General features: G+C 35.5%; 1 protein-coding gene across 1 annotated transcript in view; it reads right to left on the minus strand.

Annotated features, from left to right (window-relative positions):
• ABLIM1 (actin binding LIM protein 1) overlaps window positions 1-27,221 on the minus strand; it is a 396,709-nt gene extending 369,488 nt beyond the window's left edge. The window contains exon 1 of the mRNA XM_031955891.1: window positions 26,752-27,221. Within this exon, the coding sequence (XP_031811751.1) occupies window positions 26,752-26,764 (13 nt within the window). The 5' untranslated portion in view covers window positions 26,765-27,221. The remainder of the gene's footprint in view (window positions 1-26,751) is intronic.
• Between the last annotated feature and the right edge of the window lie 444 nt (window positions 27,222-27,665).

The raw sequence follows: 27,665 nt of genomic DNA on the forward strand, positions 1-27,665 counted from the left end.
AAATCAGTATTTCCTCATCTTAATTGACTGGGAAGTCGTATAATTTTGCCATCCTGATTCTGAATATGCAGTTATCTAATGAAGAATCTTATTCAAGTACCTAACACCTCTAGGGAAAGAGGTGAGGTTTCCAGAATCCCAGAAGCATTTGTGGAGCCTCAAAGATCAGCTCTTTACACTGTGAGGTAATTAAATAAGTATTTCTTTGAGTCAAAAACTCAAATAAAATCAGATTTCCTAATGAGCTTATGCCCTCTCTAAGTTATAGATAATCTGGTTTAGTTCCAATCATTTTTTATTCAATAAACTTTCAAAGAAAGGAAAAATGACATAGTAGATTAGAGGGCTGGACTTGGCATGAAGAAAACTTGCATTCAAATTTTGCCTGACACACACTATAACTATGAAGTCATTCTGCTTTCAATGACCTATTCAAAACTAAGATAAAATCCCAGACAAGTTACCTGACTTGAAGAGTTGTATTAGTCCAAGAATTTCCACAATATTTGTATCAAATTATTGAAGTCTGAAGAGTTGGATAAATTTATTATAGTTACAAAGCAAAAAAATAGTGCTTGTGAAATGTTGAAGGGCAGAGCCAGGATAGCAGAGAGAAGCCAGGAACTGCTTGAGCTAGCAGCAGTTTCCCTTGGAAACAATATTAAATCAAGCCTCTAAATGGATTCTGATCAAGGCCCACAAAAAGATGGAATGGAATAATTTTGTAGCTTAAGATTATTGAGAAGGACTTCAAGAAAGATCTGTTTCACTTCACTAAAGGGGGATTACAGTACAGAACAGGCGATGTCTGGGTGAGAGTCTCAAGAAAGACTCCTACTAAATTCCTTTTGTGACATAAATATGATACTGATACCTAAACCAGGAAGAATCAAAACAGAGAAAGAAAATTATTGATAATTTTGCTAATGAATATGGATGCAAAAATGTTGAAAAACTAGGAAAAGGATTATAGTAATTTATCATGAGGATAATACACTATGACTATCAAAACTTATTTGGTATTGACTAAGAAATAGATGGTGGATCAGTGGAATAGATTAGGTACACAAGATACAGTATTCAATGACTATAGTAATCTACTTTTTGATAAACCCAAAGACTCCAGCTTCTGGGATAGGAACTCACCATTTGACAAAAATTGCTAGGAAAACTGAAAAATAATGTGGTCAAAACTAGGCATAGATCAACAGCTCACATTCTACACCAGGATTTAGTTGATATAGGTTCATTATTTAGACATAAAGAGTGACAAGTGAGAAGAGCAAAGGATAATTTATCTGTCAGATCTTTGGAGAAGGGAGGACTTTACAAGAAAAGAAAAACTGGAGAACATTATTTTGCAAAATGGATAATTACATCAAAATAAAAAGATTTCACACAAACAAAACCAATGCAGCCAAGATTAGAAGAAAAGCAGAAAGCTTGGGAAACATGATGCCTAGTGAAGTGAGCAGAATCAGGAGAGCACTGTATATAGTAACAGCAACATTGTACAATGATTAACAATGACAGACTTAGCTCTTCTCAGCAATGCAATGATCCAAGAAAATTCCAAAAGACTCATGATAGAAAATGCTATTTATATCCAAAGAAAGAATTATGGAGTCTGAATGAAATTGAAGCATACTATTCTTTTGTTGTTTTTTATTTTTATGTTTTTTCTCTTTTGTTCTTATTCTTCTTTCAGGCACAACTTCCAGGCAAAACATAACTAATGTGGAAATCTGTTAAACATGATTCTACATGTATAACCTATATCAATTTGTTTGCTGTCTTGGGGAGAAGGGAGGGAAGGAAGAAAGGGAGAAAAATTTTGTAGTTCAAAATCATACAAAAATGAATACTGAAAAGTATCTTTATCTGTAATTGGAAAATAATATTAAATGAAAAAGAAATAAAACAAAATTTTAAATAGACAAAAAAAAAAAAAAAAAAAAAGAATACTTGTATCTGCTCCCAGACCAGAGCACAGGCCAGGAGAACAATGACCATATCTTTTCTTAGAGCATATAAACTAACAAGAACTGAAAACTTACAAATTTCTATAATTAACTTTAGAAACAGCAGCACAAAAACCCTGAAGCTGAAACAATAAAACAAAATTTTAAAAAATGTTTTTTAAATAGAAAATGTGAATTATCTCATCTGAAAAAACAATTGAGCTGGAAAATAGCTCAAGGAAGATAATTTAAGAATTTATTGAGATACCTGAAAGCTGTGCACAAAAAAAAAAAAAAAATGAGCTTAAGCATCATATTTTTAAAAATTATTAAGGAAAACTGACCTGATATCCTGGAACATGAGAGGAAAATAAAAATTGAAAGAATTTACCTATCATCTCCAGAAACAGAGCCTACAATGAAAACTCCCAGGAATATTGTAACCAAATTCCAGAATTCCCAGGTAAAGGAGAAAATACTACAAGTAACTAGAAAGAAACAATTCAAATATTATGGAACCAAAGTCAGGTACAGTATCCTAATTCTTAAAGTTAAAGTTAAATGAGTTACAAAAGGAGACAGGCAGTAAAATTGTACTAGTGTGGGACCTCAACTTTCCCCTCTCAAAATTAAATATATCTAAGCACATAATAAACAAAAAATAAGTTAAAGAGATGAAAAGAATTTAGAAAAATTAGATTTTATAACCCTGGAGAAAACTGAATGGGAATAGAAAAGAATATACCTTTTTCTAATGGTACATGGCACCTCCAAAAAACTGTGTATGAGAATATAAATCTCACAAGCAAATGCAGAAAAGCAGAAATATTAAATTAATCCTTTTCAAATCATAATACAATAAAAAATCACATTTAAGTGGAAAGATAGATTAAAAAGTAATTGAAAATTAACTAAATTCTAAAGAATGAGCAAGTAAAAGTGACTTAGAAACAATTTATAATTTCATTAACAAGAATGACAATGAGATAATATACCTAAACTTATGTGATACAACCAAAGCAGTACTTACGGGAAATTTTATGTCTCTAAATATTTATATCAATAAAATAGTGATAGATAAGATCAATGAATTTGGACTTGCAACTGAAAAAAAAGCAAATTAAAAATTCCCAATTAAGCACCAAATTAGAAATCCTGAAAATCAAAGTAGAGATTAAAGAAAATGAGAATAAGAAATCCATTGAATTAATCAACAAAACTAGAAAATTAGAAAGTGGAAAAACACAGTAAAATAAAGAAACCATTGGTTAATTTTATTTGTAAAAAGAAAGAAGAAAACCAATTTACTAACATAAAAAAATGAAAAAGGTAAATTCACCACCAATGAAGAAGACTTTAAACAACTATTAGGATCTCTTTTGCCACATCATATTCCAATAAATCTGATAATCAAAGTACAATAGATGAACATTTACAAAAATATAAATTATCTAGATAAACAGAAGAGGAAATAGAATTCTTAAATAGCCTTATATTAGAAAAAGAAATTGAATAAGCAATCAATGAATTCCCTAATCAAAGATCTTCAGGGCCAAAACTTTAAAAAACAATTTATTCCATCACTACATAAGCTATTTGAAAAAATAGGCAAAGAAAGAGTTCTACCACATTCCTTTTGTGAAACAATTATAGTATTTGTACCTAAACCAGAAAGAGTAAAAACAAAGACAGAAATTATGGGTAAATTTCCCTAATGAATATTGATGCAGAAAAAAAAAAGTTAAATAAAGTGCTAGCAAGGATCAATATATCAATATACAGCAAAATAAAATATTGCAAAGATCATACACTATAAGCAAATGGGATTTTTTTTACCAGAAATACAGGGCTGGTTCACTATTAGAAAAACTATCAGTATCATTGACCATATCAATAACAAAAACAAGAAAAATAATATGATTATCTTAAAAGATACAGAAAAAGTTTTTGACAAGACACAATACTCATACCTATTTTTAAAAAAATTAAGGAGCAAATTTAAACAACTCTGAAGTACCAACTCACACCTATCAAATTGACAGAATGATGATAATTTTTAAGAGGATATGAGAAAATTTGGACACTAATATATTGTTAGTGGAGTTGTGAATTGATCCAACCATTGTAGAGATCAGTTTGAAGATATACTGAAAGGGCTGTAAAACTATATATATCTTTTGATTCATTACTATGTCTGAATCCAGTAGAAATTTTTTTAAAAAGGAAAACAATTTTTATGTATAAAAATATTAATAGCAGCATTTTGTGGTGGTAAAGAATTAGAAACAGAATGCCCATTAATTGGGGAATGGGTGATCAAGTTATACGTGATTATGATGTAATACTATTATGCTATAAGAAATGATTAGCAGGATATTTTCAGAAAAAACATGGAATGACTTACACAAAGTGATAAAAAGTAAAATGAGCAGAACCATGAGAATACTGTACACTGCAACAATATTGTGTTTGAGGATTAATTGCGAATGACTTAGCTCTTCTCAGCATTACAAAGATCCACAACAATTCCAAAGAACATATATTGAAAAAATGATATCCACCTCCAAAGAAAGAACTGATAAAATCTCAATGTAGATTGAAGCATACTATTTCTTTATTTTTTTCACAATTTTTTTAAGTCTGTATTTTCTTTCACAACATGACTAACACGGAAATGTTTTGCATGATTACACATGTATAACTTACATCAAATTGCTTGCCATCTCAGGGAAGAGAAAGAATTAAGAGAAAGGCAAGAAGAGAATTTAGAACCCACAAATTTTTTTAATGAATTTAAAAAAATTTTTTTACAAGTAGTTGGAGAAATATTAAAATAAGTAGTTAAAGGCAGGAAAAAAATACACTGAATCAGAATTTTGAAAAAGAAAGATTAGTTGAGTCATATATTATACTAGTATGTAATCGATACAGATTTCCTAGATCAGTATGATTTACTTAGTCATTAAAAAAATGAATATGGAGACTTGATACATAATTTATCTCCATGAAATAATAACATAGATAACCTATGGAAGCACTTACTTTTTTTTTATTATAGGTTTTTATTTACAAGATATATGCATGGTTAATTTTTCAGCACTGACCCTTGCAAAGCCTTCTGTTCCAACTTTTCCCCTCCTTCCCCCCAATCCCTCCCCTAGATGGCAGGTAGTCCAATACATGTTAAATATGTTAAAGTATATGTTAAATACAATATATGCATACATATTTATACAGTTATCTTGCTGCACAAGAAAAATCAGATTTAGAAATAAGGTAGGCTGGGTGTAGCTGGTTCTCTTTATTACTGAATAGTCGGAACTGATTTGAATCATCTCACTGGTGAAGATAGCCAGGTCCATCAGAATTGATCATTGTATAGTATTGTTGTTGAAGTTAAAATGATCTCCTGGTTCTGCTCATTTCACTTAGCATCAGTTCATGTAAGTCTCTCCAGGCCTTTCTGAAATCATCCTGCTGGTCATTTCTTACAGAGCAATAATATTCCATAACATTCATATACCACAATTTATTCAGCCATTCTCCAACTGATGGGCATCCACTCAGTTTCTAGTTTCTAGTCACTACAAAAAGGGCTGCCACAAACATTTTTGCACATACAGGTCCCTTTCCCTTCTTTAAGATCTCTTTGGCATATAACTCCAATAGAAACACTGCTGGATCAAAGGGTATGCACAGTTTGATAACTTTTTGAGCATAATTCCAAACTGCTCTCCAGAATGGTTGGATTCGTTCACAATTCCACCAACAATGTATCAATGTCCCAGTTTTCCCACATCCCCTCCAACATTCATCATTATCTTTTCCTGTCTTCTTAGCCAATCTGACAGGTGTGTAGGAGCCACTTACTTTTTAACAAGAATTTATTAAGCATATATTATGTGTTAAGAAATACATAAGAACAATGAAATTATCCCTGAACTTAAAGGGGAAGAAAAGGAAAAACATTTAACACACATGTAGAATGGTAGGTGCAACATACATACAAAGTAAAAAGTATTTTATACTCAGTATTTTATAGGCACATCATAGGAATAGCTAAGCAATAAGATAATGTCAGGACTAACAGTGGAGATGGTCGTCATAGCAAAGACAAATGATGAAAATGTCATTAAAAGGTAAAATTAAGTGGAGGACCTTTAAACAATTACAAGCAATTTGTTCTTAGTGTAAAAAAATACAATAGACAAGCACTAAGAAAGTTATAGGAAAAAAGATAATGAAACAATTAAAAAAAGATTCTTCAATTAAACCTTTTGGATTGGAAAATTTTTAAAATATATAGTCTCATACTAGAAAAAGATTAAAAGTCTTTTTAAAAATTAAACATCCACTCTTTGCAATGCATTGTGCTGGCTACATTTGCAAAGGTAAAATAGGACATCAAATTCATAATTTCTTTATAGGGGATGTGAAACTAGAGCTAGTCCTTGAAAAAAGGATAGAACATGGTGAATAATCAAGCAATGTTTAGTTAATGCCTACTTTTTGTTGAGGAACCAGTACAGACAACTCTAACAGACAATATTGCATGATAGGGGCAACTAAGTTACAAAACAGTTTTACATAAAGTCTGAAAGGAAGGTGTCCAGGGAAGGCTAAGTGAAGGATTAAGTGCCTGAGTTGGGATTTAAAGGAAGGAAAGGAATTAGATAAATAAATGTGGAAAGAGAGCATTTGGAAATCAGAAAGAAACTGAACAAAAACAAAGTAATGAGAGGACAAAGTGACTGCAGGGAGGAGCAGAGAATTGTTTACTTTGGCTGGAATAATATAAGTTTAAAACTGGAAAGGCAGGGTAATAGTGAGTTGTAGAGAATTAGAATACCAGAGAAATAAGTTTGAACTTTATTTAGAAAACAGAAGATAACAAGTGAAAATTTTTAAGTAGAAGAATAAGAGTTATCTTATAAGACAAGATTATTCTAGTAGTGGCAGTAGAAGAGACTGGAGGGAAGAGAGAGTGAAGGCAGAAAAATCTATGTTGAGGCCATTACAGTAGTCAAGGAGAGTGGTAATAAGGACCTTGTAGTAATAGAAAGAGAAGAAGATATGAATATAAGAGGTATTGTACAGTTAGAAATAATACTCACAAATGGCATAGGGAATAGTCAAAGGTCAGTCAATAAGCATTTATTGAGCACCTATTATGTACCAGAACTGTGTAAACATTGGGAATTAAAAAAAAAATCTAGACAGTCTCTGTCCTTGAAGTTCACAATCTAACAGGAGACAATATTTACAAACAAGACAGAAAATGATTAACTGAAGGAAGGTACTAGAATTAAGAGGAGTTGAGAAGGGCTTTTTGTAAATAAGATTATAGTTGGGGTTTAAAGGAAAATGGGGAAGATAGTAAGTAGGAAGGAGAGCATTCCAGGCATAGAGGACAGCCAGAGAAATTTCCCAAGGATAAAAAATGGAGTATCTTTTTCGAGGAATAGCAAGGAGGTGTTATCAATGGACTGAAGAGTATTGGTGGGTAATAAGGTAGCAGTAGCCTGAAGAAATACTGGTAGATGGAAGGTGGGAGGGGGGGGCACATGGGGAAGTCTAGAATATGAAAGGCTTTTAACATTGAAATAGAAGATTTTGTGTTTAATCCTGGAAAGCCATTGGAATTTATTGAATAGGAGAGTGTTGTAGTAGGACCTGCACCTTAGAAAAATTACTTTGGCATCTGTATGGAAAACAGATTGAAGTGGGGAAAGAGTGGAAGGAGGTATTTCTAAGAACAGGCTATTGCAAATGAAGTGATAAGAGCTTGAGTTAGAGTAATAGAACCAGAGAAGAGGAGGCAGAGATAAAATCAACAGGTCTAGGCTACAGATTGGATATGATAGATGAGGAATAATGATTAGAAGATATACAGGCATATAAAAGAGGCTTCAAAATGTTTATTCTCTCACTGGAAATTTTATCATCTTTTGTAGCATACTCAGCATTTGTTGTTGTTGTTAAATGATTTTAGTTATATTTGATTCTTTATGACCCCATTTGAGGTTTTCTGGATAGAGACATTGGAGTAGTTTCCCATTCTCTTCTCTAGCTCATTTTACAGATGAGGAAACTAAGAAAACTTGCCCAGGGTCACACAGCAAGTGTATAGGACCAGATTTGAATGCAGAAAGATCAGTCTTCCTGATTTCAGACCCAGCATGCTCCATCCATTGCAACACCTATCTATCCTCAACATTAGGACAATATAGGGGATTACTAAAGGTAGAATATGTAAAGGGTAAGAGGTTAACCCCTGATCAGCCTTAAATGATTTCTTTTTCCCAGATCCTCAACCACAGAAAAGTTAAGGCTAGAGGTCAGTATTGGTTCCTGGTAGAGGTAGAACTTATCCCAAAAGTAAAGAAAGCTACTGTGATTATTAAAGGGTTTAAGTACTAGTTCTTTGTGATTTTGATTTTCTATAGGATTAAATAAATCCTTCCTTATACTTGGGATGTTATAATCCTGAGTTAGCATAAAATTGAAGACTCTTACCATTTCTATAGAAATCTAAACATTAGCACTAGCATGATGTTCTCTGGGAGATTTTATGTCGGGACAAATTGGCCTAAAAAGAGTGATTTGTGGTAATTCCTCCCAGGTTGAATCTGTTATGTGTAAGTGAAGAGTCTAGGGTTTGGGGCCACAGGTAATCCCTAATGTTATATACAGTGATCATACATATGTCAGGAAATTTATGAGCTGGAAAAGATGGGTAGAGGTCCTAAATCCAAGTTTAGGAAGACTACCACTATCATTGAAGAATGGGAAAGAAATGCCACTTCATGGAAAATAAAAGACAGAAAATCAGAAGCAGTACCAAGAAAACTTACTCAATGAAAGGGCTCTGAATAGGAACAATTTTTCTTGTTAAAGGGTTTAGCAGTATTTCATCCTCCTTACAGGGACAGGAGTACATGTTGGGATAAATGGGTTAATTACATTGGCTCTTCTAATACTGACTCAAACACTATTTTACATTCGCTTTAAGCAGTTCTTCTGAGTGAACTACCACAGTTCCTCAAGCACATTCCATTAGACACAGAAACTTTCATAGCCCCTTTTTCCTAAAGTAAAAGTGTAAATGCATTACATAATCATAGAATCTCAAAACCCAAAGGAACCTCAGTGGTCTTACAATCCAAAAAATAACTATAAAAAAAGAATCTTCTCAACCACAAAATCAACAATCATCATGCATTCTTTGCCTGAACACCTCCAAGATGGGAGAACCTCTTGAGCAACCCATTCCATTTTTTTTTTTTTTTTGGCATAGCTCCAATTGCTAGAATTTACTCTACTTCAAGTCTCAATTTGCTTCTTAGCAACTCTCCACCCTTAATGTCTGGTTCTGTCTTCTAGGACCAAGAAGAGCAAGTTTAATTTATCTTCCAGGAGACAATCCTTTAAATGTTTGCAAACAAAAATCAAATCATCAAATCCTCCTAAGTCTTATCTTCCCCACACTAAATATCTTCAGTTCTTTCCAAAGAAGGCAGGAGAGCAGAAAATAAAATTGGGCATTTAATAATCATAACAATAGTCTGCATGGTCCCTATGTCTCCCTAATCTGCCCCACACCCAGCTGTTAATCTCTACCCCAAGCTTTAGGACCATTCTTTTTTTTTTTTTTTTTTTTTTTTTTTTTTTTTTAAATTTTATTTAATAGCCTTTTATTTACAGGATATATGCATGGGTAACTTTACAGCATTAACAATTGCCAAACCTCTTGTTCCAATTTTTCACCTCTTACCCCCCCACCCTCTCCCCTAGATGGCAGGATGACCAGTAGATGTTAAATATATTAAAATATAAATTAGATACACAATAAGTATACATGACCAAAACGTTATTTTGCTGTACAAAAAGAATCAGACTCTGAAATATTGTACAATTAGCTTGTGAAGGAAATCAAAAATGCAGGTGGGCATAAATATAGGGATTGGGAATTCAATGTAATGGTTTTAGTCATCTCCCAGAGTTCTTTTTCTGGGCATAGCTGGTTCAGTTCATTACTGCTCCATTGGAAATGATTTGGTTGATCTCGTTGCTGAGGATGGCCTGGTCCATCAGACCTGGTCATCATATAGTATTGTTGTTGAAGTATATAATGATCTCCTGGTCCTGCTCATTTCACTCAGCATCAGTTCGTGTATTTAGGACCATTCTTATCACCAACCAAAAAAGTACCCAAATTGGCTCAAAGCCTCCATTGTAAGTCTGTCTTGTTACTTGTCTTGGTCTTACTATTTCAATTCCCAGGAAATTGGATCCCTCATTGATCTCCAATTTCCTTGGGGAAGGGCATCCACTTTGCTGCTGGGCTTGATATGATCCATGAGTTTTAATAGGAAAAACTGCTGGGAAAAAAAAGTCTAAGTCTTAGAAAAGACCATTTCATCTATGTGGGAACTCTCAGGTGCGAAAATTTCTCTTCATGCCATGGACTCCCAGAATTGCTTTTATTTTCTTATATTTTTCATTACATACAATAGACCAGCAAGCAAAAATCTATTTTCAAGTGAACACAATATTATTTTTTTCTTAATTATAGCTTTTTATTTACAAATTATATGCATAGGTAATTTTACAGCATTGACAATTGCCAAACCTTTTGTTCCAATTTTCCCCCTCCTTCTCTCCACCCCTCCCCCAGATGGCAGGTTGACCAATACATGTTAAATATGTTAGAGTATAAATTAAATACAATATAAGTATACATGTCCAAACAGCTATTTTGTTGTACAAAAAGAATCGGATTTTGAAATAGGAACATGATGTTATTATTAAAATTTTCTGATGCTGCTACTTGCCAATTAAGTTTTTCTTTGCTTGCCTATGTTGAAGGACATCCTGGATCTTGGGCTCAGTTTGAACTTTAGGCTAATAGCATTTGCCTTCTCCTGGACAATCCCCTCTCCTCTACCTCTCACAGACATTGACTGATCTCATAGTTTGAATCTTTGAAGCCAAATGATCATCTTTAAAACAACCTGGTCTTTGAATGATTCTAAACTATTCCCTGTTTTTTCCCCCACTTCTTCTTCTACATCCTGCTGCCAACCGAACTCAGGTCCTATAAACCAGAACAGAAATGTGATCTATTCCAGGTGTCCTGTAAATGGATAAATTCTAAAGTTAGACTGTCCTAGAATGTGTAGATGAAGGGGAAAAAGGGAGAGGGTGGTAACAGGAGCCTACAAACATTGGGTAACTTTACTACATTGGTCTGACATCATCAGAATTTATCACTTTGTAGAGGGAATTCAACCCTGATAAAACATCTTGAATGATACACTGCAGGGCACATGCTAAATTTTTGAAACAAGAAAAAGGAGAAAAAATAGAACCAGAGCAGGTAATATATAATGGCTTTAGAGCTGGTAAGGACCTGGGTGCTCAACTAATCTAGGGTCTGCATTTCAAAGATAAGAAACAACTAAGGGTAGAAGTAAAGATGCAATTCTTTTATAATGTTAATAACAATGCTGGACTGCTAGTGGCAATACTTGGGGTTTAGAACCAAAGAATAAGGAATTGAAAATAAAGAGTGATTATTATATCAAAGAGCAGCTGAATGAAGCTGTTGATAGAGCATACTGGACTTGGAGTTAGGAAGATTCCTCTTCCTGAGTTCATATTTGGCCTCAAACACTTACCAACTGGGTGACTGTGAGCAAAGCATTTAACCCATTTTGTCTCAGTTTCCTTATCTGTAAAATGAACTGGAGAAGGAAATGCAAACCACTCCAATATTTCTGCCAAGAAAACCTCAAATGAGATCATTAAGAGTCAGACATGACCAAAAAATGACTGAAAAATTATACCAAAAAGCCTTTGTCAGACAGCTATTCATCAGGAGTTAGGATAGTTAGGCAAAGTTTAAATAATAAGGCAGATCTTACAAGTTATAGCCAGGTATGAAAGTTCAGAAGTATCCATTAAATGGCAGGAATTAGAATCCCAATGAGGAAACTGGGGAACAAGGATCAAAATGCAGACAAGTAATCCATACAAGAGGTATAGAGGATCAGCAACCGGTTGGTAGAAATACACTTTACCAAAGGCTTAAGTCCCAAATGACAAGGGAAATAATATATGCAGATGGACTTTAGCTCTCAAATGTAGGCAAGTGAGATAATACAGCTAAAGAAAGAAATAGGAAGAAAAAAGATCTAGCAATTCCCCCCCACAAAAAAAAAAAATAAGTATAACTTTTCCAAAATACAATTAAGAATAACATATCTCTGTTTTCTTATTGCACTTAATAATTGGTAGAATTTGTTTACCCTTCAAAAAAACCCAACAACCCCAAAATTTAACCAAACCAAACCAAACCATTTCAAGTATAGACTCTTCTTTCACCAATGCAAAATACAACCAAGTCTTAGAAGATGGTTTCATCTTTCATGAGCTACTGTAGTGAAAAAGGTTTACCTAGTGGTTGAATTTGTGATGATGAGCCAGACTCTTTGAAGCGAGAACCAGTCGACTCTTTCAAAAAGTGACACTATCTGTCACTAAAGTTTGTAAACAGCTTTCCATCTTGTTAAAACCTATCAGGGCCATTTACAGCAATGAGATGAACCAAATCAGTTCCAATGGAGCAGTAATGAACTGAACCAGCTATGCCCAGCGAAAGAACTCTGGGAGATGACTAAGAACCATTACAGTGAATTCCTAATCCCTATATTTTTGCCTGCCTGCATTTTGGATTTCCTTCACAGGCAAATTGTATAATATTTCAGAGTCTGATTCTTTTTGTACAACAAAATAACAGTTTGGTCATGTATAGTTATTGTGTATCTAATTTATACTTTAATATATTTAACATCTACTGGTAATCCTGCCATTTAGGGGACGGGGTGGGGAGAAGAAGGGGAAAAATTGGAATAAAAGGTTTGGCAATTGTCAATGCTGTAAAAGTACCCATACATATAACTTGTAAATATAAAGCTATGAAAAAAAAAACCCTATCAGAATTTGTTTCCTGCTGGCACAATCTTTGAGAACCCAGGGTCACCTCCAGTCTTAGAGAATTTAGGGTCACCTCTACATCACAGCAAGGCATTGAGGTACAGCTTATCCAGAGACATTTTTTGAGCAATGCTTAAATAATATTGCAACATTACATAGAGGGGTTTCTCCCCAAATAACAAAAGCTATATGCAGTTAGATATACAGAAAATCATCCTATAAAGAGAAATAATCACAAGCATTTAGAAAATGAAAACAAAATAAATTATTTTCCTAGAATTCATCAGACTTACATGTACAAATCTCATGAAAACAGAGGGAACCAAGGACACAGGCATTAGAAGTAATTAAATGTTCACTGATATCCACATTAATTATTTAAAGATATGATTGAATGACAAAGTAAATTATGGCTTACTTCTTCAGAATGAAAACAAATCATAAGATTTTTTAAGGCTAGCAACCTCATACTACTTTTCACTATTTTTCACTTTTATAACTAAAAAACAGTTTGCCTGCCTTCCCAGCCAGAAGTTTGGACTTCTTTTCCTTCTGTTCATCTCTATTCAGAGCTGGGAGTCTAAAATAGATTTTTACCTCATTGTCCCTATTTCCTTTCATTGTTGCTATTTAGTTCTCTGCTGGTTTCTCAGTTTTTTAATGACTTTAGTTTCTAACACTAGGAAAGCTAAGTACCAGTGAAACCCTTGGACACACTCAAAAGCAAAACCAAACTGCAGTACTTATGAGAGAGGAGAAAACATTAGTCCACAGAAGCAGTAACATAGAAAGACCTGATCTAATTTTTATATCTAATTCTTATGGCAGAAGACACATTATCACTTATGAATGAAAGGAATCTCTTCTCTTCACTTATTCAAAAAATTATTATTATTTATGTAACACTCTTCTTCCAAGTCTATTGGAAAACTAAAGTGGTTTCAGTGGCAAAAACAAACAAACCAAACATAGGTCATCCAATCAATCAACAAGCAATTTGCAGAAAGCTGATGAAAAATGATTCCTGTTCTTTAAAAATGTAGCAGGAGATTTTACAGCTTCATTTGGTATCGTGATGGCAAAAATACATACTAAAATAATTTTTCTGCCCACCTACTTGTCAGAAAGCCTACAAGAGTTATGTGCTTGTGTGTGAGCCAGAGAAAGACAAACACACACACAAACACACACTGAGTGAAAGGGAAAGACAATGAGAAAGAACAAGAGATAGTGTTTTGTTTTGTTTTGTGTTTTAAAGACTAAAGTTTCTTATCTTGCTCAGCTGTGAGTATAGGGGCTACTAACAGGTCTGCTTTGACTCTGATAAGCCCAAGACCTTTGACTTACTCCGTTTCTGACCTAGGCGGATTCTACCCTTGTTAGGCAACCTGAAGTGTCACTCTTAATGTAGACACTTGATTATTTAACCCACTGAAACTCAGAAACCTCAAGCTTAAGAGATAATGTCAGCAGCAGGAATTATAGTCCTGTGCCTCCACCCCGGCTGATATGCTTTGTTTTAAAGTAATTTTTATTAATGCCCTTACATTTTAACATATAGTTATTTCCAGATGAATTGTTCTCACAATGGGCCCACACCTGGAACTAAGAAAAACAATTAAGCAAAATCCAATTAGCCCAGTCAGCACAACAGTCAATTTGTGCAGTATTTCTCATTTGTAGTACCCTGCCTCTGCACCAAAAGGTGGAAGATTCTTCCTCCTCTATTCTCCAGCGCCACTGATCATGGCAATTATAAGGCATAGCACTTCATTTTTGTATTCAGTTCATTTACAGTCCTGACTCTGCCACATTGTGACTATCTAGGGTCCTGAGCAAGTCAGTCTCTCCATGTTTTAGACACATCTCTGATGATCAAATGCAAAAAGTGCAGACACTGCTAGAGAAAGCTTCCTCATTGGGTCACTTAACCCCTTCCATTTGTTCTATCATTGTGGTAGTCATCTATTAAAGAGTTAGATCTTTTTTTCAAATCAGCATTTTGTTAATTATTTAGACTCCACATAGAGTCCAGAAGCTGAATCTGGAATGAGAAGACCTGGCTTCAAATATTGCTTCTGTCACTTGCTACTTATATGATCTTGGTCAAGGTTTTTAACAAAAAAAATTCAGTTTTCTCATCTGCAAAATGAGAGATTTGAATTAGATACCTTCTAAAATTCAATCCAATTCTATGGTCCAAAACTCTTTTCTTGGAGTGACAAAGTGCATGTTGTCAATCTCACAGGAATCTGGATATGGGATATTGTTCACAATAATTTTCCATCAGTGGCACAATAAATAGATAGAGCCCCAGGCCTGGAGTCAGGAAGACCTGAGTAGAAATGTGACCTCAGACTTCACTAACTATATCACTTCACCTCTGGGAAAATCATTCCACTTCTGTTTGTCTGCTTTCTCATCTGTAAAATGGGAATAATAATGGAACCAACTTTCTAGGATTGTTGTGAAGATCAAATGAAATGTTATTTGCTTTTTTGTTGTTGTTTTATAAAGTTTTCTGTTTTCAAAATATATGCATGGATAATTTTTCAACACTGACCCTTGCATAGCCTTGTGTTTCAGATTTTCCCCTCCTTCCTCCCACCCCCTCCCCTAGATGTCAAGCAATCCAATATGTTATATATATTAAAATATATGTTAAATCCAATGTGTGTAAACATATTTATATAATTAGCACAAGAAAAATCAGATCAAAAAGGAAAGTTAATGAGTAAGAAAACAAAATGCAAGCGAACAAGAAAGAGTGAGAATGTTATGCTGTGATCCACATTCAGTTCCCATAATCTTCTCTCTGGGTATAGATGGCTCTCTTTGTCACAAGATCATTGGAACTGGCATCAATCATCTTATTGTTGGAAAGAGCCACATCCATCAGAATTGATCATCATGAACATGGCTCTCTTCAAAAATTAGATGAACCAAATCAATTACAATTGTTCAGTAATGAAGAGAACCACCTACACCCAGCAAAAGAATTATAGGAAAAGAGTGTAGACCACAATATAGCATTTCCACTCCCTCTGTTTTTGTCTGCTTGCATTTTTGTTTTCCTTCTCAGGTATTTTTACCTTATTTCTAAATCCGATTTTTCTTGTGCAGCAAGATAACTATATAAATATGTATATGTATATATATATATATATTGTATTTAACATATACTTTAACATATTTAACATGTATTGATCTACCTGCCATCTAAGGGAGGAGGTGGGAGAAAGGAGGGGAAAAGTTGGAATAGAAAGTTTTGCAAGGGTCAATGCTAGAAAATTACCCATGCATATGTCTTGTAAATAAAAAACTAAAATAAGAAAAATAAAAACAAAGAATTGATCATCACATAATCTTATTGCCGTATACAATGATCTCCTGGTTCAGCTCATTTCATTTCGCATCAGTTCATGTAAGTCTCCCCAGGCCTCTCTAAAATCATCCTGCTGATCATTTCTTATAGAATAATAAAATTCTATAACATTCATATACCATAACTTATTCAGCCATTCTTCAAATGATTGGCATCCAGTTTCCAATTTCTTGCCACTATGAAAAGGGCTTCCACAAACATTTTTGCACATGTGAGTCCCTTTCCTTCCTTTAAGATTTCTTTGGTATATAGGCCCAGTAGAAACACTGCTGGATCAAAGAGTATGCACAGTTTGATAACTTTTTGAGCATAGTTCCAAATCGCTATGTGATAGTATTTGTAAAGTACTTAACAAATTCTTGGCACATAGTAAATACTACATAAATGTTACCTGTCATCATCATCATTATTATTTTATAAATGAGGAATTAGGCATTTAATAAACATCTGCTACAACAACTACTGTTATGTAAAATAAAATACAAGAGGAATGAGTGACAGATCTGAGATCATTCTCAAAATCAAACTTCAGATGAAAAGAAAGAGAAAGATTAAAAAGGAAGGCAATATAACAAAAGTAGTAAAGGCAAAAAACACTGAATTGGAAGTCAGGTAAGTCATAGGAATATAGATTTAGAACTGGAAGAGATCTCAGAAATTAACTAGTCCAACTCTTTCAAAACTGAGATTTGAAGAAGTTAAATGACTTGCCTGAGGTCCACACATATTAAGTGACAGAGATGAGATTTGTACCCAAGCCACAGTCCCACCTCAGCCACTAATAAGCAGGAAGATACAGAGTAAATTTCTTTAGCTCTCTGGGTCTCAGTTCTATCACCTTTAAAATGGAGGAAAGAAAGGTGCACTAGATGACTGATGAATTTTCATCTAGTTTTAAAATTCTGATACCTGAGATTCCAAGAAGCCTCTCAGGAGCAATAAAGGAAAAGTTATTGATGACTCAGGGGAAGCATAACCTCTCTCAGAACAGACATGAAAAAGTTACTTCCCTTTGTTCTCCAGTTTTATGAAATCATGTAAATATCTTCAATATCCCTGGCAAATAATCTTATGACAATATAGCCCATCAAAACAAAACCTTTTCTTTCTTTCTTTTGTGAAAGTAACAATGTATAAACACATCTGATTGGAGTAACTGTTTCATGATTTTCCCTCACTTTAAAACAAAATTAAAACAACAAAACAGAACAAAAACAATGGCCATAATGGGCGGTAGGGGAGAAGAAGAATAATTCTGTCACCCTCCAATTCTATTAAGTATCTATATCTATGCTTCTTCACATTAGATATAGAGTAACAGAACAAAGTCACGTAGGATCAAATGGTGCTTAGACAAAAGGGAAATTGAGTCTACTTATGAGCCACACACAACCCATAGAAGAAATATAGTAACTTATATAAAATGTGCAAGGACAAAAATAAACTAGGCATTTTGTCCCCTCCATCTCTATTCAATTATCTCTCTATTATTGGGGGAAAAGAAAGAGAAACATATATATTATACATATATATATATATATATATATATATATATATATATATATCTTCCTCCCCAAATAATTCAAAAGGATTTTCCTCCTTTGGAGTGCATGTGATGTTTGTAGCATATTTATTTTCTTAATATTTTGCTTACTCTAAATTTAATTTGATTTGTTATTTTAATGATATTTGCTGCTTGCTACCTTCTGGTGAAGAGAAATAGTTCAAAAGTCTTCTTAAGGGTGAGGGGAAGCCAGCTTTGTGTTCAAGATTTGTTGTACATGTCAAAAGGAAACTCATGCAGATAATCAATACTGGACTGATAGGAAAAAAAAAAAAACACTGGAAACCAAGGAATACATCAGCCCCAGATGTGTTTGTGAGCTGGAGCCACTATTGAGTCACTGACACACAAATTTGAGCAATAAGCAAATAAACGTTCCTTTCTCAGAAAGAGAAGTTGGACCCAAGCTCAGACTTTAAAAAGGAAAAAAATATACATATTCCTGCTTTTGTTAACATATCCTTTGATTCTTAGAGTAAGAAATCTTCCTCATTCCTAGCCTAAGTTAAAAAGCAAATAAATCCCTTCCATTCAATTCTCAGTGGGCATGGAAAATATATATATATATTTTTATAAATAAGATTTGTGATCATGCTCAAATCCAATTATAGATTTCCAAATTCAGAATTTATACTATTATTTTATCCACATTAATCTTCCTACTCTCTTTGGTCTGAATTAATATAGCTCACTTCCCAATTAAAGCATGAATAGTCTTTAGCCTCAAGCTGTCTTCTGTGACAGAATGTTGACATTTGTCCTCTAGATTATGAGGCATATGTGACAGACAGCAAAGAACACCATGTCTGATCTTTTTGATAAAGAGAGTTTACAGACTACACTGTAAAAGTACAGAGAAGTTCTCTACCTTTGAAATTTTTCTGGTAAGGGAGAAAGCTGGAGGAAAAGAAAAATCAATGAATAGATCCTTTAGAAAATTCAAAGACTTGTGTATATGGGGACTACATAAAATTAGGTACAGAGATTGGGTGGACACTGATCCAGGAGTGATGTACAGATAGGTTTTATCTTTATAAGTGCTATGTTGCTGAAGACCACTTCTTAAAGCAGAGAGCCAACAGTGTATGAATTGTTCAGTTCAGACATTAGCAGAATTCAACTAATAAACAACTAAAGATAATGTTGTTTATTGTTATTCAGTCGTTTTGGTCATGTCCAACTCGTCATAACCCCATTTGTAGTTTTCATTGCAAAAATAGTTGGGTGATTTGCTATTTCCTTTTCCATGTTATTTTACATATGAGGAAACTGAGACAAACAGGGTTACATGACTTGCTTGGTATCACATAGATAATAAATGTCTGAGGCCACATTTGAACTTGGATCTGCCTGACTCCAGGCTAGACATTATAAACTATACTACCTACCTGCTCAAAATGAGTAAAAATCCTAAGAAATAAATGTGATGTATTTAACCTATATCAGATTATTTGCTGTCTTGGGGAGGTGGAAGGGGAGAAGAAAGGGGTTAAAATCTGGAACACAAGATTTTGAAAGACAAATGTTAAAAAAAAAAAAAAACTACTTTTGCATGTATTTGGAAAAATAAAATACTAGTAAAAAAATCTTTTATCAAAAAAATAAAGTGTGAGCCTTTATTAGGTAACATGGAATGAGTGCACATGGAAAATGCCTATATATTCATTTCATGTTCAAGTGGAATTGAACCTAAAACTAGAAGGAATGAGAAAGAGAAATATGTGTAAACATAAAGTCCTCCCATAACATCGCAATTGTAAGGTATTTGTCATCACCAGTAAAATTCCTTAAAGTTTACAAATTTTTTATATAAAATTTTTACACTAATTGTATCATGCCAAGTCACTTAACCTCTTTGTGCTGTATGCAACTGTAGGTTGTAAATTATAGGAGTTGCTGATCTCTATTACAGGATCATGTTTCCACACTGGAAGTCTTCCACACTAATGAACTCACAGATCTCCCATTCCCCTCACCCCAAACAAAAAACAAACCAAACTCCAATTAGCATAGCACTTTCATTGTACTATTATTCTCAATGCTGGAGAACTAGATAATTTAACAAAAAGCACCTTGCATATAACTAAAAATGAAAATTATTTGGGTAAGTAAAGTATATTTGAGCTGGGAAGCAGGTGGTATTATTATCCCCATTTTACAAATAAGGAAACTGAAGCAGAGATTAAGTGACTTGACCATGGTCACACAGTTAGTACATGTCAGAGATCGGATTTAAATGTAAGCGTTTAATGTGTGTGTGTGATTCCTTAGTTCAAAGAGTCATTTTCATGAAATGCAAATGAATCTCCTCATTGTCTGAAATTAGTTACTCAATGTTCCACACCTGCATTAGGGGAAGAATCAATGAGAACTACATATAAAAAGATCATAGTTTTTTGGCTTTCAGTTTTGAGAAAGAAGTCAAATTATTTCATATTTCCTCCAGATCCCTGAAGGGAAAAAAGATTCTAGGAAGAAGCTGACATGATAGAAGTGGAGTGTTATATGGATATGTCATATATACATTTGTATCCATGGGGATATACTTACATATATGTAAACATGTATATGTTGCTTATATGTATTTGCAAATGCCTTAAAACAAAGTACACAGGAAATTGCAAAGGAATCTACATTTTAAAGAATAAACAACGATTCAAATCCCCACTTTCCCAAGCAAGATTTTATTAATCTGCAAGCATTAGAAGATTTATATCAGAGATAATCTGAAAGTCTTTCTAGCTGAAAAGAATTGGTAATATCAAAAATAGTGTATACTCCATCTAAACTGTTGATAAATTCCCTTAGATCAAATATACATACATATAGAACAGATAGTTCAGTCAAAGTACTTAAATTAAAATATATTTCTGTCATTAAAAACTAAGAAAAGACTTATTTCCTAAGGACTGAAGGAATGTCCTGAGTTAAGACTCTAAATTTCTACTCCACCTTACCCATCTCTATCTCCTACTTAAAGGGGCAAAGTAAATGTTCTGAGCTAGAACAGGTCAGAAGAGGGAAAACTCCTCTGGCCAAACTCAGTATCCATTCTTCCTACTCTATTCCTTGGAACAGACTCTCTCCCAGAGCTTGGGATATCCCCCTCCTTTCATCAATCACTTAAGTTCCTTCCCCATTCATCTTAGGTGCCAATTTGCCCTAAGTTGCCTTTCCTGATACTTTGGTTATTGTTATCTCTCTCCTCAATTATTCTAGTATTCACTTATGTTTTCAGGTTCTATTCCCCAGTAGAATGAATGCTCCCTGAAGACAAAGATTGTTCTTAATTTTTGTTTTTATACCGCCCGGCCCCCCCCCCCCCAGAGACTTGCATGGAATTACTTCCTAAATATTGGCCAGATTGAATTACTGACATAGGAAATTATTTTACAAACAATAAGAAAACAACTTTTGGGATATGTACTGTGTTGGGAGGGAACAAAATGTAGTAGAAATAGTTCTGGGTCTGAAGACTCCCATGAAGAGGTGACCCTTTCCTGGCCAATATGATCCCATTCTATCCCATCTTTTCCAGCAGATTGCCCTCTATCACTCACTTTCTCACTTATCTTCGATCACTCCTTGTCTATCTGATACTTTCAAACTGCTATAAACATGCCTATATATCCATCATCTTAAATATTCCCTCTGCATCTATTCATCCCACTAGCTATTATCCCATAGCTCTCCTCCCTTTTGTGTCTAAACCCCTTGAAAAGATCATCTACAACTGAGGCCCCCACTTCTTTTCCACTCACTTTCTTCTTAATTTTCTAAATCTGACTTCCAACCTCATCATTCAAGCAAAACTACTCTTTCCAAAATTACCAATGATCTTTTAATTGCCGAATCTAATAGTCTTTTCTTATTCTTCTAAGCTTTATGCAACTTGAATTGCTGTCATGTTGATCATTCTCTTTTTCTGATGATTTCTTCTCTCTAGGATTCTAAGATACTTCTCTCCTGAGCCTCCTCCTACCTACTTGTTTCTTTTGCTTGATCTTTCTTCAGGTTATGCCTGCTAAATGTGGGTATCTCATCAAGCTCTGTCCTGGGTCTTCTTCTCCCTCTATACTATTTTCCTTAATGCTCTCATTAACTCTTGGGAACTCAATATCATCTCAATGTTAAGGATTCTCGAATTTACATATTTAGTTCTAATCTCTATAGTCTTGAATCTCCAATTTACTATTAAATATCTCAAATAGGATAACCAATAAAAATCTTAAATTTAACATGTCCAAAACTGAACTCATTATATTTCTCCACAAACTTTCCCCTCTTCCTAAATTTCCTCTTATCATTAAAGGTACTGCCATCCTCTCAGACATATAGGCTTGTAACTTTGGTATCATCCCTGACTCTTCAATTTCTCCCACTTCCACCCAATATCCAATCTGTTGCCAAATCCTCTTAACTCCCTGTAACATCTTCTTTCCTGACACTCATTACCCATCACTTCAGTATCTTATATTTTATATCAGCATATCTGGTCTATTGCAATCGTCTGCTAGTTGATGTGCCTGCTTCAGGTTTCTCCCCCTACAATTCACTCAGTGATCAAATTGGTTTTCCTAAAGCACATATCTGACCAGTCATCCCTACCCTCCATTCAATAAATTACAATGGCTCCAATTCATCTCTAGGATTAAATACAAAATTCTCTGGCTTTTAAAACCATTAATATTTTGGTTCATCACCACCATCTTTTCAGTCTTTTTACTCCTTACTTCACCTCACATACTCTGCAATCCATTGATCCTGGCCTCATTGCTATTCTTTTTTTTTTTTTTTTTTACAAGATATTCCACTTCTCAATTCTGAGCATTTTCATTGGCTGTCTCCCATCCCTGCAATTTTCTCTGCCTTCTGGCTTTCCTTATTTTCTTATTTTCTAAGTACTGAGAGTGTCCCAAGTGACAAATTAAGAGGAAATCTCTGAAGTGAAAGTACAAACTCCCAAGTACAATACTATCTTCTAAAAGAACACTTTACCAATTGTTTGTTAGTTCCTTCCCTCTGGTGATCCTATCCAATTTATTCTATTGTGTATAAATATATATTTGTACATATTCCTGTTTTCATATTTTCTCCCCTGTTAGACTGTGAGTTTCTTGAGATTAGAGACTTTTAATTTGTGGCACATGACAAGTGCTTGGTAATTGCTTATTGATTGAGGAAATTTTGAGTTCCACTTGCTAGCCATATGACAATAGGAATTATGTGATTATAGGTAAGTTATTTAAGTACTCTGAGCCTCAGGTTCCTCTTATGTAAATGAGGATCATAATACTGTTCTTCAGTCAAACTGACCTATTTGCTCTTCACAGAACCCAATATTCCATCTCCACCTTCTTAATTTTGCACAGCTTGCTATACTTAGCTAGAATGTAGTGCCTCCTCAATTTCATGGCTTACAATCTCTAACTTTTTTAAAGGCTCATCTCCTGTGCCTGAGCCCCTCTCTTTATTTTTCTTTCTCTCTTCAAATTATTTTTCATTTAGATGTTGCATCAGCAGCAGAATAAAAGCTCCTTGGGAATAGGTACAGTTTTTCACTTATGCCTTAATCTCCAGGACCTTAGCACAATACCAAACATAAAACACATGATTAATAAATACTAGCTTACTGGAATTCTATAATCTAGATCACAAAGACATCGTGAGGTTCAAATGAGACAATGAATTCAGAGTGCTCTACACACCCACCAAATAAATGCCAACTGTTACTATTAAGATTGGGGTCCAATTGCCTGGATTAAGACTTAAAGAGAGACAAAGTAATTTACAGTCACCAGATGGAGTTAGAGGTAGTCTTAATTCTATTATACTATGCTAAGTACAAAATAGGAGAAGAAATAGAAAGGATGCAAAGGAAATTGCTCCACAAATCAAGCAACTATTACTTTCTAAGCATCTACTATGTAATATGTGCCAGCTAGGTGGCACAGTGAATAGAGTGCCAGGCCTGGAGTCAGGAAGATCTGAGTTGAAGTCTGGTTTCAGATATTTACAAGCTGTGTGACCTTGAGTAAATCACTTTAACCCTGTTTGCCTCCGTTTCCTCATTTGTAAAAATGAACTGGAGAAGGAAATGACAAACCATGCCAGCATCCTTTTGAAGAAAACTACAAAAGGGGTCACAAAGAATTGGACACGACTGAAATGATTGAACAACATGTAAAATATATGATATTGGGCACCACATGAGAAAGAAACACAAGTGTCCTTGCTCTGCATTCATGCATCTGAGATGATTTACATGCATCTCAACTCTGTTACCTTCAAATCTAGCAGAGGGATAGTATAGGAGCATGGTAGAAAAAGCACAAGATTTAGAGTCCGATCTGGGATGCTCTTTTACTTGCTACTGGTATAATCCTGGGCAAATCAATCAGAGAGTAAATACCAGATCTTAACCCTAGTTTTTGTTGTTGTTATTGTTGTTTTGAGAAGGGATAGAGATTGCTATTGTTCAATACAAAGATAGTTCCTCTGAGTCAACATTGGTGTTCTTTGAAACTTTTCATTAAAAACAATGGATTTACACTTTTCTATCATGCTTGCTCACCTGTCTTCCCCCCATAAATGCTTGTCTTTTTTCAAAGCTTACTGTAGTTTCATGAAAGGCTCTTTGTGCAAAACCACTAGGCTAGTAGTGCTGACTCCCAGTGATGAAAATGTGCCACACCCAAGGTACTGTCTTAATTTCATCAGATCCTGAAGCTAATCTATTTGGTAAGTCATAATAAATGAAATGATGTGAGATGATTCCTTAAAAAATGAAATATATATAAAGTTAAGAAACTTCTAGTACTCAATAATGAAAGAGAAGCAGTAGCCTAAAAGGACTAATTTTATAACAGGCTCAGAGGTATTTGCCAACTCCCACCCTCAATTATATGTCATTACTAAATGATCACTAAGATGGTTCAAAATGTAATAAACCTTTAATAAGTGACCATGGCAAATTTATTTTTTCTCTTTTCCTGGTGAACATGGGCAAATCTCATGTCTTGAGATTCTCTGAGCTCAGTTTCCTCACCTGTAAAATAATGGGCTGGAATTAGATGGTCTTTAAGATCCTTACTGCCTCTAAACCCTAGAGTCCAAAGGGTTGAAAAACCTATGAATTTCCTCAAAATCATCATGCCCATTTCTGGTCCATAGTGGGTGTAAGTTTCCAGGCCCAATCCTTTCACGACAAAACTCCACTGAATTGATAAAGAGATTTCAATTCCATTTCCTACATTTTGGGGGGAAATAAAACTTAAGAACTTCATATTTTCATATTAGTAGTAGGGTGAAGTTAATTTAAGGAACTTGAAACTTCTTGAGCCCATACTGTATTCCCATGGATTCCCTAATACAACTCTCCCAGACATTATAATGGGATTGAGGGGAAGGCAAAATGTCATAAGTTCAATTCTATCCTGAGAAAAAGTGTGGACAATAGACAATTTATGCACTTTCCATCATTAGAAGTTTCTAAATGTCAGTGTTACTATTTCAGATTTTTACTATGCTATTTATATATATATATATATTTTCTACATACACACAGGAACACTGGGAATGATTTCCTAAAGGCATGCAAAAATTTCTGAAGATCCCCACCACCATTCACACCCAGGACACAGTCTACAAAGCAAATAAATTCTGATCATTTTCCCTAGTGTTCAAATTCTGTACCTTCTTCAATTCAAATATATTATAACCAATTAGCACAAAACAGAAGTGACTCAAAAATCAATGGCCATATAGAAATGGGAGGCAAAATCTTCTGTCCTTAGATTAGAAAGGTGATTTCTTAATCTACTACATGACCTGGGATGAACCTTGAAACATAGTACTGAAGTATTCACAGTCAAGCTATTTCTCCCCAAAGTAGGATTAAAGTTTAGCTTCCTTAAAAATCTCGCTGTAATTCCTTGTGCAAGTTATGTCCATTGTGTCTGAAGAAGAGGTGCTTATAAAAGCATTTTTCAAATCCACTTTCTAAAAATAATCAACATTTTCCTTAAATAATTATGACAAAACAAGCAAACCACTTCATTACAACTGCTCACAAGCTGCAGAATTACTTGATCTCTTTAATATTTCCCTCATAGTAACAGCCACTGAGCTATGACTAACCCACTCTACCCAGCATCATCTCTGGCTCCAGATGGCAAGAAATAGTCATTTTGCCCTTGCTGAAAAGCAGAGGAATGCTAATGCTGATTTCTTTCCCTTGTATCTAATTCCACCCGCAGTGACTACCTTCATTTCAGAAAGAAGTGAGTGGAGGAAGAAGGGGAAAAATGGAAAGACGAACCCAAATGGGAATTTCGCTTGGAAAAAGAAAAAAGGGAAAGGGTTGGGGAGACACACACACTGCAGCTTTAAATCTTGCTGCATCAAGCCCTGGATTCTTTCCATCACCCAGCAAAATGGTAACAAGAAGAGGGGGAAAAAAATCTCTTCCCCCTTGCCGGCCAACCTTCCGAGAGCTCTAGAGTGAATCACGCAGTAGTAAACCCCACTGCCCCATTCCCCTAGCACCTCCGCCCCGGCCGGCAGGTTACACAGGTGAACCTTGCACCGACTTTGGCCTGAGGCTTCGCCCAGACATACTGGGCTCAAGGTCAAGGGGGACGGCTTCCCTGTCTGTCCAGAGCCCTGAATTCTGCTGCCAAAGTTTCGGGCAGGGCAAAGGGCCTTCAAGGTATGTCTGGTAGCAGGTGAACCCTTCTGCACCTGCCCTGCTGCTCTTCCCTTCCCCCACCCCGCACGGAACCTCTGCTGCAGACCCTCATCCGCCACGGTACAGTGGTCTCCTTCCCCTTACACTGACTCACCTCTCGCAGACATGGTTCACTCGGCTGGAGCCAGAGGCGGAAAGGCAGAAAAAGCCAAAGGGAGTGTGTGGTGGAGTAAAGGGGTGAGGGGCAAAGATCCGAAATGCACACGCACGCACACACACACACACACACACACACACACACTGCCACCTCTACCACCACCACCACACCCCCCTCAGGCGACCAAGTCTTCCAGTAGTAGGCACCCTGGGCAATCCCTGCGGCAGTGAAGCTGCTTCTGGCGAGGCTGGCGAGGCTGGCGCGGCGCCTGGCGTGGACCACCGGGCAGAACGCCGGGATCAGGGTGAGCCGCAGGAGCTGGGATACCTGGGCGCAGCGGGTTCCCGAGCAAAGCAACAGTCAGGGGGAGAGGAAGCAGCTCCATGTACACATCGTGCAACAACAGGCTCCCGGCGGGCGGGAGGCGGCGGCCGTAGCCAATGCTAACAAGGAGCGCCCGAAGCTGGGCGGGTCCGCGCTTCCCCCACTCTCTATGTCGTGTGTGTGTGTGTGTGTGTGTGTGTGTGTGTGTGTGTGTGTGTGTCCCACTCCTTTTTTCCTTCTCTGACTCCTCCTGGCCTGGACACCACTTCCACCCACTTCTGACCCTCGGGAAGGGGAGCTCACAGACAGCAGCACTTGCCTCTGAGGATCTCGGAACGGGGGAGGGGTCGTATAGGAAGGGAGAAGTGGCTGAATTTATGAATTTATGTCCCTCTCACTCCACGGACTCTAGTGCAGCGTGGGCCGCGGCTTCTTTAAACCCCAACTCAACCTGTTCTAAGGCAGGGGAGGGGCCTGGGACTTCTTAAACCGGGTCTTTCCTAGTCTCTATCCTAGAGTTATCTACAGGCTAATTCCTTCCTCGACCTGGATTCTTTATCTGACAGAAGAAATCTATGAGTCTTCTG

The sequence above is a fragment of the Sarcophilus harrisii genome, chromosome 2, assembly GCF_902635505.1.
Source record: "Sarcophilus harrisii chromosome 2, mSarHar1.11, whole genome shotgun sequence".
NCBI lineage: Eukaryota > Metazoa > Chordata > Mammalia > Dasyuromorphia > Dasyuridae > Sarcophilus > Sarcophilus harrisii.